Raw genomic sequence first — 13668 nt, forward strand, 5'->3', positions numbered from 1 at the left:
AATCAGAAGTCTTCTCATAGATTTGTTCTAGAATTTTACCAGATTGTTTCCTACTACAATTTTTTTAATTTTACACCTAAAATTGCTATACAAAATGCTCTCCTCCACCTGCTACAATGACAATGCAAGAGTTAATGACAATGACAATAGATTAGCTGTAATATAAAATCATTCAAATTTGCAAAGTGATTGCCAATTTTTAGTTCTCGTATAAATTCTATCACTGTCTATGTGACATTGGCAAGACACCCGTTATACCTGGATCTTAATTTCTTCACTTATAATGTGAAGGATGTAGATTTCATCAATTGTCTCTTCTAACACTGACAATACCTTAGCTCGGTGGAACATCACATGTTTTTGTTTACTTTTTAGAGTAAGGTATTCTGGGTTTCTTTAGTGAATAAAAGGATATCCTCTTTTCCACTTTATTGTTTCTCTTAATTCTTGCAATTGTTATGGATATATTTATTTAAATTAGGGTATATGAGCTGAAATCCTATTCTTAGTAAGATGACAAATTATTCTAATAAACCAGAACTCACAGTCCCTTTCCTCCAAAAAGAAGATAGAATATGAGGATCTTAAGGGTTAGAAGAAAGCATAAAGGATATTCAGCCCGACCTCCCACTAACTGAGAAATCTGTATTAGAACATCCCTTATATGTAGCCTCCCATTTTCTGCTTAAACACTTCCAGTGAAAGATGCTTTCTGTTTCGTAGACTTGGCCTGTTCTACTGATGGAGAGCAGTACAGTCTCCGGCCTATAGTGTTTGGTGAATAAACAAATTAATAGTTTTTAATGTTGTGCTAAAATTGCTTCCATGAAACCAGCCATTGGTTCTGATCTTGCCCTCTTTAGTGTAGCAGAATAGATGTAGCCCTTGACATGTAGTAGCCCTATAACCATTCAAATACAACTACCATAGCTAACCCCCTCCCGCCAGCCCCTCCCCCCAAAGCTTTGCTTCTCCAAGCTAAAAAGCTCACACTCTTTTTTCATTGTCCTCTACACCCTTTACTCTTCCAGTTCCTGCACACTGGATGAATTTTCATTTGTCAACATCCTCTGAAAATATGAAGCCAATAATATAACATAAATGTATTATAAAATATTCCAATTAACTCATTATTTTTGCACATATATTGAGCCCAATTCATTAAGACAAGGGAGTGATGGTATCAACTAAATATGTTTATTGCACAATTCTCTTAGCACCAGAAAGCATTCTACTTCCCCTGTGCTTCACATCTCTCTATTTCTAGTTCTCACCTACATGGACAAGAGCCAGTGCTCTATCTTTTGAAGAGGTGTCATAGATTCCCATTAATCATTGCTTAGTGCCACTGTCAGCCAATACTGGGCTTGATGGTATGTTGTCCCTTTCTCGCATTCTTATGTTAGGTGAGCAGAAATATAATCAAAAGTCCCTCTCTGGGGTGCTGTGAAAAAAAGTCCATCAGAACAAATACAGATCAAATTATTTATTACATTTGTTTCCATGTGGGATGACTTACCCACCTTGGATATTTTTAAGATGTTTTCTGGCCCTTCAGAATCCGACCTGTGTATGTCTGTCTTTAATATACCATAATGAACATGGTCTTGTCAGATCTTCACCACCAAGTGAAACTGAGTTGAGGCAAAAGCCTGGGTAATTCAGACAAAATAACTTTCCATCCTATGGAGGCTTTGATCAGAAGTGAAGGCTAAAAACAAAAAGTGCTATCATGTTACATTAAATTGAGAATAAATTGTGTCTATCTCCTACCATCATCACTAACCCCCTGTGTAAAAAAGGAAAACTAGGAGAACTTCGCTATTGAATTGTTTGCCACCAATTTTAGGAAATACTGTCTGATGAGAAAACAGCGTCATAGTCAGTGTGGCAGGTGCAGCAGTTCCGAGCCCTTTCCTTCCCTCCTAATACAGCCAGGAGCAGCACAAAGGGAAGACAGCAATATGGGGGGTGGGGGGTGGGGGGTGGGAGGGGGTGGAAGGGGAATAAACATCTTCCCATGTTTACTGCTCCCAAATCAAAGATATGGCCATTCCCTGGGTTCCAGGACTCATGCTAGAAGCCTCCAATCAGACAGAGCTGCACATATGCTAACAGTGTTTCCTATTTACCTGCTTTTTCAAGAAAAAGCTCATACAATGCACCTACCCTGTTCCTCTTAGGCCCAGAAAAAGCCCTGAAATCTTGTTGCAAAGAAAGACAGGAGACGAGAGAGAGAAAAATGCCATTGAGTTTTAGGGTTTGTGTTCACCATGTGACTTAAACACCAAAAGAATTTCTTCAGATACACACTGTTTCTACTCACTTCAAAGATTCTTCCCAAATCCTTTAATAGCTGATCTTTCTCTGACTCCCTTGGCTCCATGGTCATGATCTTTTGTAAAACTATCTACTTTCCCTTCCAGGTTACCAGGAACATTCTCATTCACAAATCACTTTCTCCCCGCAACCAAGATTTCTGTCTTATTGCAAAGCGTTTGCCATAAACTCCTGCCTTAAAATCAGTACTGCCATTATCTGAACAGGGAGGGAGAAGAGAAATACGAGCCTAGATGTGCTTTTTTATCCCTAAATCTATACACTCCAAATAAATAAAAGGTGTTTTTACAAAGTGATACAGGCAAAATGCCAAACTAAAGCATTGCTACCAGAAGGAAACAGAGTATATTGGGAAAAGAAATGGATAAGTAGTCAGAAGAGAGATTTTTTTTTATCCTGCTTTTTATGTTAGTTAGTCCCAACTTCTTGGTAAATTCTTCAGTCTTGCTGAGCTTCAATTTCCTCCTTTATGAAAGAGATTATTTTTAACCCTTGTCCTCCATGCTACACAAGATTGTGGACTGATTACAGAGCACTGCGGAAAATCTAAAAGGCTATGCAATGCTTATGTTTTTAAAGCAACATGTTTGACTCCTAAATGATATGGGCTGGGTAAAGGCCCCACGCTGGCACTTTACCTAAGTTAATGTAAAAAATTAACTACTGCTGCATTCATAGACTCATTCATAGATTCATAGATCCAGAAGAAGCTTTAGGATTCAACCCCTTATTAGAGAAATAAAAAACTAAAAGATCCTGTGTAACCCAAAGACGCAGTGGTCTTTATAATTATCAATATTCATTAGAACGCAAGGGTCACATTGCCACACTCATTTCCTGGGCTCACTTACCTAAAGGCACCAGAAGCACAAGGAAAGTCAGAGGCTCAGCGTGCCTGTGGCACATGTGCTATGTTTGATAAGTGTACTGGGTACGTGGTGTCGGCACCCATTCCTTAGCCTAATTTCAAACCCCAAATACCAAGAGATCTCTGTTCCTTCGGCATTTCCAAGACACAAAGTACCATTTGCGGTGTCGTTTTCCACGTACGTGGAACTCAAGACCTTTTATCAACCGATTAAAAGGAGAAACATCGGGGTGGAGGAGACTGGATCCGTTAACGAAAAGTCATCAGCCGTGTTCATTCCTCCAGGGAGCAGGAAACTGCCTGGCGCGGAGGCGACCGGGCGCGCGCGGAGGAGGACTCGGTAACAAAGCATTCCCGGAAACTCGTGCTCATTCCCAATTTTGCCTGGCGAGCCCTTTATTACCTAAAGAGACTGCAAACTCTGGAAGAGAATAGAAGTCCCCAGGGAAAGGAAGAGAGTAACGCGCAGGGCCCATGAGACATCCGATCCACCTCAATAGTCCCCAAACAGGTGCACGCGTGGAAGGAGATGAGTAGTCTTCAGACTTTATCTTGCAAAAACTCCCCATTCCCTAAAATGCAACCAGAAATGCGCATTTCCGTATACAACCCGAGGAACACTCATTTTTAAAATATCATTAAGTAGCCCGTGGAAAACTGAAGAGTTGCGGGACGAGTGAGCAATGAGATCTGGAAGCAGAAATTGCTCGTGGATCGTCCCGCCGCCCTCGGGGAGCCGCTCAGTTTTGAGGGGAGAGAAAGAACTGGATAAAGGGCGCCGGCGCCGGGGGCGGAGGGAGGGCACACGCGCAGATAAAGGTGCCGGGGTGCAGAACCATGAGCGCTTGAGGGGAGCAGGGTTGGAAGATGGAAGCACCGCCCGGAGAATGAGGGAGTCGCCTTAGAGTTAACGCAGAGGTGAGCTGGAGCTGGGGCTGGGGAGTAGGCTAGCGCGAGGTTAGTGAAGAGAACCGAGCAGGTCTGTCCCGGGACTAAAAGTTTTTAAGGATCGGGTGGTGGCTTCGTCCTGGATCCGCGACGATCGGACAGCCCCAGACACCCTGCCCCTTACCTGCAGCACATCAGTCCGGCGAGGAAGGGCAAGGGGTCGCCGGGGAGAGGCCGCAGAAGCCGAATAACCGAGCTGGGAGCAGGGGCCTGAGGGGTGAGGGCCCATGGGTTCTGGGATAGCGGCGGAGAGAAACGTCCCGCACCCAGATAGGTGAGCGCGGAGCCCAACTGCGGGAGCCCGGTGCGGGAATGAGCGAACCCGGGCGCGCACTCCCCCCAGCAGGGACAGGATGGGCGGGAAGGGAGGGCGAGAGGCCGAGTAGAGCGCCGCGCTGGCTCCGCAGGGGTCGGAAGGTTGACGGGTGGGTTTTGTTTGTCTTCCAGGAGCCGACTTCCCAGGCCCGCCCCGGCACCAGAGCCCAGGTCTTGCGGTCCCCAACCTAACCGCGCCCGGGTCCGCGATCTCCTCCCGCGCCGCTCCCCTCGGCGATCTGGCGGCTCAGAGCACGTGCGGCCCTGAGCCGAGTTCCCCTTCGTCCCCAATGTCCACCTCGTCCTCGGGCTCGATCAGCACAAAGGGGCCGGCGGGCAGGCCCGGCCGAGCCTCGGCGGGGACGGCCTCTGGGTCGTGGGGGCTGCTCTCGGGGCTCTCGGGTCCGTCCGGAGCTTTGGCCTCGTCTTGGCTTTTCCTCAGCTGCTTTTTATGCTTCATCCGCCGGTTCTGGAACCACGTCTTCACCTAATTTGGGGGAGGAAAAAGTAAAACCACGTCATTCATTTGGACCCGTGGTTACTGAGCTAAACTCTGAACGATTGTCAGGGTTTAGGAAAATGGAACGCAGTACGTGGTCAAATTATCCAAAGGCTGTGACCTCCTCATCCTTGAGTTGTCATATGTGAGCTGCTCAGAAGTTATCGTCTGGGGCTGAATAAGAATCAAACGTGGTAAGGTTCCCAGGAGTAGTTGTCCAGACATAATGATAAAGATTAAATGGTGTGGCTATTATGTATAATTATTAATAGTTATTAATTATAATTACTAATAGTAAGCGCCGTGCAGATGAGTCTCCTTTCACGCTCAACTCGTGTTCCTCTGTTGGGACATATTTGGTCTAACATGACTTACAGACAGGATTATGAAAATCGAATCTGCTGTTTCTCATCACGGAGAAAATCAGCTCCGAGCCTGGCGGGGCTAATGACTTCACAGCAAGTACAGATGATATGAGAGACAGAGAGAGTGGGTAGGAGTTTTGCAGTTGTGGTGAATAGCATCTGGAGGAAGATGAAACAGTGCTTTCCACTCAGGACAGGGCAATAGGGAGGGGGCTTAAACCATAGGGGGAGTGGATATGAAGACAAGTGGCTGTGAAATAAACTGATTAAAATAGGAAGGAAAAAATATTCTCCTGGTCTGAGCGTCTCTCAGGACAAAAAAAAATTGTCTAACGTTTTATCAAATAAGTCTTATATGGCATAAAACCCTGATCGAGAAGAGGCACAGAAATGATGTCCCAGAGCAATAGTTCTCAAACCTGGGGTGATAATCAGAGGCACCGGAAGAGTACTTCCTTCATGCCCACAGCCCCATTGGAGAGATTTTGTTTCGCTAAGTCTGACCTGCTGTCAGGGATCGGTACTTTCACTAAAGGATCTTAGGAGAAGCCTAGGATAAGGGGGAGTGGAGTCTTTTGCACTCGAAGAACTCCTCCGTGGATCCGGGATGTGTTGGGAGTTCAGGGGAGAGGAGAGGAGGCAGACATGGGGCCTCCCTCTTCTCCCGCCCACCTGCGTCTCGGACAGGCTGAGGGCGGTGGCCAGCTCCACCCGCTCCGGTGTGGACAGGTAGCGCTGGATCTCGAACCTCTTCTCCAAGCCGGAGAGCTGCGAGTCAGAGAAAACCGTGCGAGCTTTGCGACGGCGGCAGTGCTTCCCCGGCAGCTCGGCGTGCGGGGGGTGCGGGAACAGCGCCGGGACAGGCACCCCTGCCGAGAGAAGAGAGGTCATGTGGACCTAAGCCCGATCTCCAGGGTGCTCCCTCCAATCCCCACTTCACCACAAGCGTCTCCGTCTGCCTATCCCCTCCTTGCTCCCAAACTCCTTCTCTGCAGGAATCCCAGGGCAGAGAAGAAAAATAGGCCGCAAGCACAGCGCTTGGTGATCTTCAACTGAAAGGCCATCTAAAAATACAAACAGTAAATAAAACGGAAAAGAAAATTAGAAAATAGATCTAGAGGCTTTAAAAATGTCTTCTTGGAGAGACTTAAAAGAATTCCTTAACTTCTGCCAGCACCGAGCCTCTATTGCCGGTTGGGAAGTTTCCTGGCCAACATCGGATGGTCCCGGAGCTGCCCCCACCCCCACCCCCCTTGCCGCAGACGCCCGAAAACACTCAGCGCTGTTGTGGGGCTAGTAAAAGAGTGGGTGTGACCTTATCTCCCACCCCGAAAAACGAAACCAAACACCTTTCTCTTTGCCTAATCGCCCCTATTTTCCCGCCTGCAGCCAAAGGAGCTAGAGCAAAATTCCCTGCCCAGAGCGGCTGCGGAGCAAGGGGCAATTCCCGCTTGGCACGTTCCCTTCTCAGTTTCCGGGTCGCGCTGAAGACAACCGCTCTCTAATCTTGTCTCTATCCTTTCTCTCATTCCTTCCCTTCGACTCAAAGCCCAGTGAAGAAGGCGCAACCTCCCTGACCCCGTCGGGGCTTTCTCTGGTCTTTCCTGGACAGCCTCAGGCTCTGCTCTGCGCTTGAGCTGCATGGAGCCGGCAGAAGCTGCGACAGGCACTTACATTGGTCCATCCCGGGAAGAAACCAAAACAAGCAGTTTCGGACACCGCCGGCTTGGGTCACTGCTCTTTGGCGGGAACACGCGTGCAGCCGAGAGTGTCGCGGGCGCGTGGTGCAGCAAAGACCCAGGTGCGGACCTCCACGCAGGCTTTATAATTGCCCCAAAGTCTGAATTTTACCGTTTCACAAACACTTTTAACTTTTGTACTAGATTCCAGCGCCCACGTTTTACAAACTCGCTTCATGTCTCTCCGCAGCCCCTGCCCAGACGAGTGTCGGTTTCCCCGGCTCTGAGCTCCGCATCTGGCTGGACTCAACGAGTTATTCTATTCTGGAAGGAATGACAATGCCGCAGAAGAAATCTTGGATATGGGCTTTCGGCGACAGAAAAAAAATCTTGATATTTCTTCCCACTTCCCTGTCGGAACCGGACTTTTGTGGCCAGGGTTCTTTCCGGGCGGTGGAAGTCAAAATACTTTGGCGCCAGGCTGCAGCGACGCCTGCGATTGGGAATGACGAGGGCAGCCCAGCCCGAGATTGTGTGTTAAATGCTAGAGAATAAACAGGTGCTCCGGCTCTCCTGCCTCTTTTTCTTTACTCCTTCTCCCTTATTCGAACCAACCCAAATCTTCCATCCACATAATATCCCAAACCCCCGATCACTTCTAAGATCCCGCAGGATCGTCTACTGCTCAGAGCCTGGAAGGAGAGAGCCGGCCAGGCGGGAGCGTCTTGAACTTGTGGACTGGAAAGTTAAGTTACTTTCCACCGGGCAGGGATGGTCAGGGTCTCTCTCTGAGCGGGGAGAGATGGAGAACAGGGATTGAGAGATGGACAACAGTGGCCGGGGTAGCCACAAGAGAGGACACTTTGAAGGAGCTAAGCACTGCCCACCAAGAATATCGTCAGAACCATTCACACCCCCGGCCTCTCGGCCAGGCCCATCTCCTCCGTCATGAAAAGTGCGAAGTGGCAGCGACTATCCCTTTGGGCTGGCATTCTTTAAGGGAGCTCCTCCTGCTCCCAGCCCTATCCCCACCCTTTTACTGCCACTTAGAGAAGGAGGCCGCTGAGCCAGGCCAGGCCTGCTTTGGCCTTTCCTAGGCTCCATTCTAGATTTATTAAGGTCTGCTATAGATCTGCGATCTCCTGCATCCCGAGAGGACCCTGTTACTTACCCGAGGTGGTGAGGAAATAAGGGTGATGGTGGTCTCCCTTGTGCAGAGGGTGATGAGGGTGAGGAGCCAGGAGGGTGGGTGTGGGCATGAGGGGGTAGCCATAGTCTAGCAGAGGCACCCGGGAGGCCAGAGAACTGGCGAAATGATCGGGGGCCACCTCCCTCAGCGGCTTGGGCTTGTGCAGCAGGATGTCCTCGATGAAGAAGGATGTGGGCCTCTGAGAAGACGGTGCGTGCAGAGGCGAAGTGAAGTTGAGATTCATCTTGAGCCAAGCGCCTGCCACAGGGCGAGGGCCGGGGACGAAGTGTGGAAAGCAGGCAGCTTCTCGGCAAGCCTAGTCGAGAGCCGACACTCTCCGAGGCTCGGATACCCGCTGCTCTCACACAGGCCTGCGCTGCCCCAGGCTCTGGAGAGGCGAGAGGACGAGCTCTTGGGTGGGTTGGCTCTCTGTGTAGAATTGGCAGCTTGGAGAGGGGAGCCAGGAGAGCCAATGGCAAGGCTGCCAGCGGCAGAGGGGAGGGTACGGCGGACTCGGGGCGGGGCGGGGAGCTATCCGTGGTGCTGAATACTCCGGGCCTGGCTGGGCGAGAGCCTAGCAGGCGGGGTCGGTGTTCGCACGTTTCTCCACCGCAACTTCAGCCCGGCCACTGCAGAAGCTGCTTTGCTACCTGATGTTTTTAAGAAAGCTAAAAGGAAAAAAGTCTCTGTCGTTCAACAAACTCCTCTTTAGAAAAGCAGAAGACATTAGAAGGGTCTCAAAGCAACAGGGATGAGGCGCTTATTGAGGCATTTGGGCCTGGGTTTTAAGAGTTTAGAGAATTGATAGAGGGAGAAGGGCACAAGTGAGGAAAAAGAGAGACATATCTACCTGACCCAGCTTCAGTTGATGTTGAGGGATGACTGGATTACTGCGGTAAATAAATAAATAATATTCTGATGATGATGATGATGATGACATTCTTCATCTCAGTTACATGGTGTAGGTAGTGGAGAGTTATATCTGCATTCATCAAGTAATCTGATCTGTGTAAATATGTGCAGAATCACCTCTTGTGCCACCCTCCACCTCCCCTCAAATTTCCATTACTTCCTCCTTTGCTACACTCACAGTTTGCTAGTTCTCCTATATTATCCCCCTTTCAACCCAAGCCTCCAAAATAATTGTACTAAGTTTTTGTCTTCCATACCCTTTCCCAGCCTCTTGCCTTTCATTTCCTTCCCTCACAATCTTTTATTTTTTCAGTTTTTCTTTTTCTAATCTGTCACATTTATTTCCCTGGAGTCAATTTGCTAAAATTAAGGTGATCATATACAGCACAGCAGGGGTAATTTCGGCTCGCATCTCTGAAAATTGCTCTAATTATTGATGTTAAACTCGGGGAAATTAAAAGAAGCCACTTCTCTTCCATCTCCCAATTTTTAAGCTCTAATTTGTTGAAATCTAGTCATCATTACAATTCCAATCACTACTGCTCATAGCAAAAGTGTTTTAATAGAGACTGAGTCCTCACAACCCATGCTATTAGATAATTAGAGGAGGTGTTAGAAAGCCAAGTGCTAATCCTTGGGCGCAGGGGTAGGATTTCCATCTGATCTAGCAGGTAGAACAAATTAATTAACAGAATCAATTAGACCCCAAACTACAGTGCTCTAAGAAGTGAGAGCTTCATATTCCATAAGAATGAATTGATAAATGGTAAATAGATGAGGAGAGTGGGAGGAAGGGGGGGACTTTAAAATAAGATCTTGGTAAGTAGGTGTCTAAATGAAGTCAGAACACTCTGTGCTGGAGTCTGAAGCGTGACTTTTTCTTAAACTTATAATGATAAGAACTGAACACAGGAGAGCAGGCAGCCAGGCAGAGGGAGGTGGTTGACTTTCCAGGTGTTGGTCTGTTTTGCCTTGGACCAGTTATCTCCAGCAAGGCTAGGTAGAGATGGAGCTGACTGGGGACTAGGTGCCAAGACTGACTTCCCGTACCTTAGCTTAGCATTATGAACTCCCACCTCTCTCCTCATGTGTGCTTAGGGTATCTGGCCAGCGGATTTCAAGCCCTCTTGTCTCCTAATACCCTAAAGGCTGAGTGGTTATTGAGGGTGAAGTGGAGGTGCAACCAGATACTGGCCTCAGTAAAGAGTCTGCCGGTGCCTCCGCACTCCCTACCTTCATCCTACAGAACAGTGCACAGATTTGGACCCAGCCTTCGAAGAGGGAAGTGAGCTTAGCGATGGCCTGGGAACTAACTTCTGCCCCAGAGGCAGGACCAGAAAGATTATATTGAATAACCCTTTGGGAGCCAGGACAGTATAAACGACTTTGGGTGACAGGTACCTTTGAGCCAAGTCACTGTAAACCCTCTCTCAGCACTTAGCCTTACATATCCCCAGACAGTGTCCGCGGGCTGGGAGGAAGGAAGGGGGGTGGGGGGAACCGTCTCTTTAGCCCTTAAGGTCCTCCTTGTTGCAGATCCCCTGGATTCTGGGCCCTGCTTTCTCCCAAAACAAAGGCTGCCTCCCCAGATCCGTCTCTCCGCCTGCGAGCCCAGTGGGGCACGGTTCGTCGCGCTCCCCTTTTTCCAGTTCTGCTCACGCGGGGGACTCGCCGGCCCGAAAGCCGAGCGCTGCCAAGGGAAACCTGAAGGCGTTTCTCTAAGGGAATCCAACTACTCCACCTTTGCCTAAGCCCCTGTAGGAACCCAAAAAGTGAGAGACGAGGAAGACAACAGGACCGCTACGGGCAGGACCGGCGTTTTCCTTCCCCTTTCCCTTCAACGTAGCTGGGAAACAAAGCTCGGTGGTCCAGACCATATGAGGTCTCTGGGGGAGCAGAGGGAGGAGGAGGGCATCGGAAGTGGAGGCGGAGACATAGATTCATCAGTCGTCACCCTTATCCTTGATGGAGAGCCCTTCTCCCAGGGCGCTCAGATAAGCACGGCAGAGACTTGCCATGCAGCAGGCCTGAGCCCAGCGCCCGAGTGCGCTGGCTGTGCAGATGGGTCCTGTCCTCGAAAGTCATAATTCCTGATCCCATCCGGGCCTGGCGTACCTCTAGGAGCTATGGCCCAGAACCTCAGGGAAATCGCAAGGCCGCCAAAGCAGGAAAGTTTCCCTACAGTGACCCAGCTGCTGAGCAGAACAGCGGGGAACACTCTCACCCAGACCCCAGTCCACACCTTCCCCTAGGGGCCCTGGCCTGGACCATCCTACTTCCGGCCCTGAGGTGTGCAGCCGCCTCTCGAGATTCAATTCTGGTATCTTCTACGGTAGGAGGAAGCAGCATTCCTAAGCCAGTGGTTCCCAGGTAACAGCAGGCCGTCAGTCCTCCCCACCCCCGGCACTTGCAGGCCCCCGGCCCGGTTCCTTCATTCGACAGTGGGATATTCAAATCGCAGTGCTCCCGATATAAGAGCACTAGATTCATCCAACTTGCCCATTCAGGACTAGGTCAGCCTATAGATTCAAAAGCTTTCGTTTGATTTATCTCTTGAAGTTTTCTACGCTGCCTTTGGCATTCCAATTCAAAACATGCTTCATGCAGTAATAGAAAGAAGGACCTAGAGCAGGAAATTAAAGGTTTGAAAGCGAGAGATCATATGCCATTTCTTAATTCCCCAAAAGGTATACAGTGGAATGAGAGTGATCTTTAAATCACTATCTTATTAGGATTCCAACATTTTCCCCATCAGATCTTAAAAGAGTAGCCAAATATATTTAAGAATCAATAAATTAACAAAATGCCTTTGCTTCCATTGTAAACCATCCAAATTCTATTACCAGATTCCACTTGTAACATCTATTGACATGATTTACTTCAAATAATAATATAAATTATTATGCATAGCTTTGAAAATAAAGAAGTACTATTTGCCACCATTATATGTTATAAATTTCTGGTGTTAGCTTGTAAAGTCCTTTCCTACTATAAAATGAGGTAAAGAAATGTACTTGTAAGCATCTCCCAAAGACTTGCACATGAAGCTAAGTATTGCTATATTTCTGTTAAAATGCTGGATTATTATATTTTGTTTGAAACTACTGTTCATGAAGCTAAAAGTTTTTTTAAATTCTTCTAATTCTCACTTATATTGCAATCAAGTTTGTGGGAAAAAAAAAAAAAAAAAAAAAGAACCACAGAAGGTTCAAGATGGTAGATAAACTTAAAAGGAAATACAAAGAAAAATATTGGAGAAATTTTATTAAATAAACTTAAAATTGGAAAAGTCATTCTGTGCATAATGTAAAAACTTAAAAGCCATAAGAGAAAAGATTGATAAATTTAACTATATTAAATTTTTTTAAAATCCTGCATGGAAAAATTATCATAAGCAAATTAAGAAGACAAGCAACATTTTGGGAGAAAGTATTTACAACTCATATCAGACACAGGGGTAATTTATCTAGAATATGTAAAAAGTTTCTATAAATCAACAAGAAAAAAGATTAAGTATGATTAATAAATGAGAAGAGGATAGAAACAGTTCACAAAAAGGAAATATAAGTGGCTTTTAAACATTTAAAAAGATGTTCCACCCCACTAATAATAAATGAAACTTGAACTACTGAGATTATATCTTTCATTTATCAGATTTAAAAAATCAAAATATCTAACTGATATAAAGAATGTAAGTTAGTACAACCTCTATGGAGAATAATTATATCATTTCCATCAAAAAGCACACTGGAATTTATCCAACAGGTTTTATTTGTACATGACTAAATTATACAAATGCAGAATTAAAGGAATGCCAAGATATATTAAGTGACAAGAGCATCATGCAGAAGGTTAACATTTATTTTGAAGGGAGGAGGAGAAACTATACAAATTTTATTATATTGCCATGCATACTTCTGGACAGATACATAAGAAACTCAAAATACTGATAACCTCTAGGGACTGAGGTGCTGGGGATTTGCTGAGGAAGAGGTTTTTCCCTTTAGATCCTTTTGTACCTTTTGAATGACAATCATATGAATATATTTATTCAAAAATAAATAATATTAAAATTTCAAAAATTCAAAAGAGTGAAAAAGACTTATCTTATTTCAACATAAGATCCAAATCAAAAGTCACTACATTGTTATTTTTATTTTTATTTTAGCTCTTTTCCCTTAGTTACCTGACCTAAATTAGTACATAGTTGTGTTTAATTGAGATTAGCCTATAAGTTACTTTAAACTTTTATTCCTTAACAAAGCTTCTACAACTCTTTACTTTTATATAAATTATATGTGATTTCAAAAAGTTGATTGCACATTTCACTTCCATCCAGAAATTAGGGCTAATTTCTATTTAATCACCTAAAGAAAGGTCTTCGAGCAATGTTTCTTGATGATTACAATGCTGGTACTATTGATAATGAGGTGGATTCCTTGCATTTATATCATGCATCATATATTTTGCTCTGCCCTCTCAGTTGACCTTCACATCTCTTCCTTTTTACAGGAAGGAAACGGAGGGTCACTTAGAGTCAGGAATACAAGATC

The 13668-nt window shown here is 46.2% G+C and overlaps 1 protein-coding gene across 1 annotated transcript; it reads right to left on the reverse strand.

The window, feature by feature from the left end:
• Positions 1–4718: 4718 nt before the first annotated feature.
• On the reverse strand, positions 4719–8447 carry BSX (brain specific homeobox). Its single transcript, XM_037842031.1, has 3 exons — positions 8186–8447; positions 6008–6204; positions 4719–4958 (listed from the first exon to the last, which is right to left on the reverse strand). The coding sequence occupies exons 1-3, from the start codon at positions 8445–8447 to the stop codon at positions 4719–4721; spliced, it is 699 nt and encodes a 232-aa protein (XP_037697959.1).
• Between the last annotated feature and the right edge of the window lie 5221 nt (positions 8448–13668).

This window comes from Choloepus didactylus, chromosome 6 (genome assembly GCF_015220235.1).
Source record: "Choloepus didactylus isolate mChoDid1 chromosome 6, mChoDid1.pri, whole genome shotgun sequence".
Classification (NCBI taxonomy): domain Eukaryota; kingdom Metazoa; phylum Chordata; class Mammalia; order Pilosa; family Megalonychidae; genus Choloepus; species Choloepus didactylus.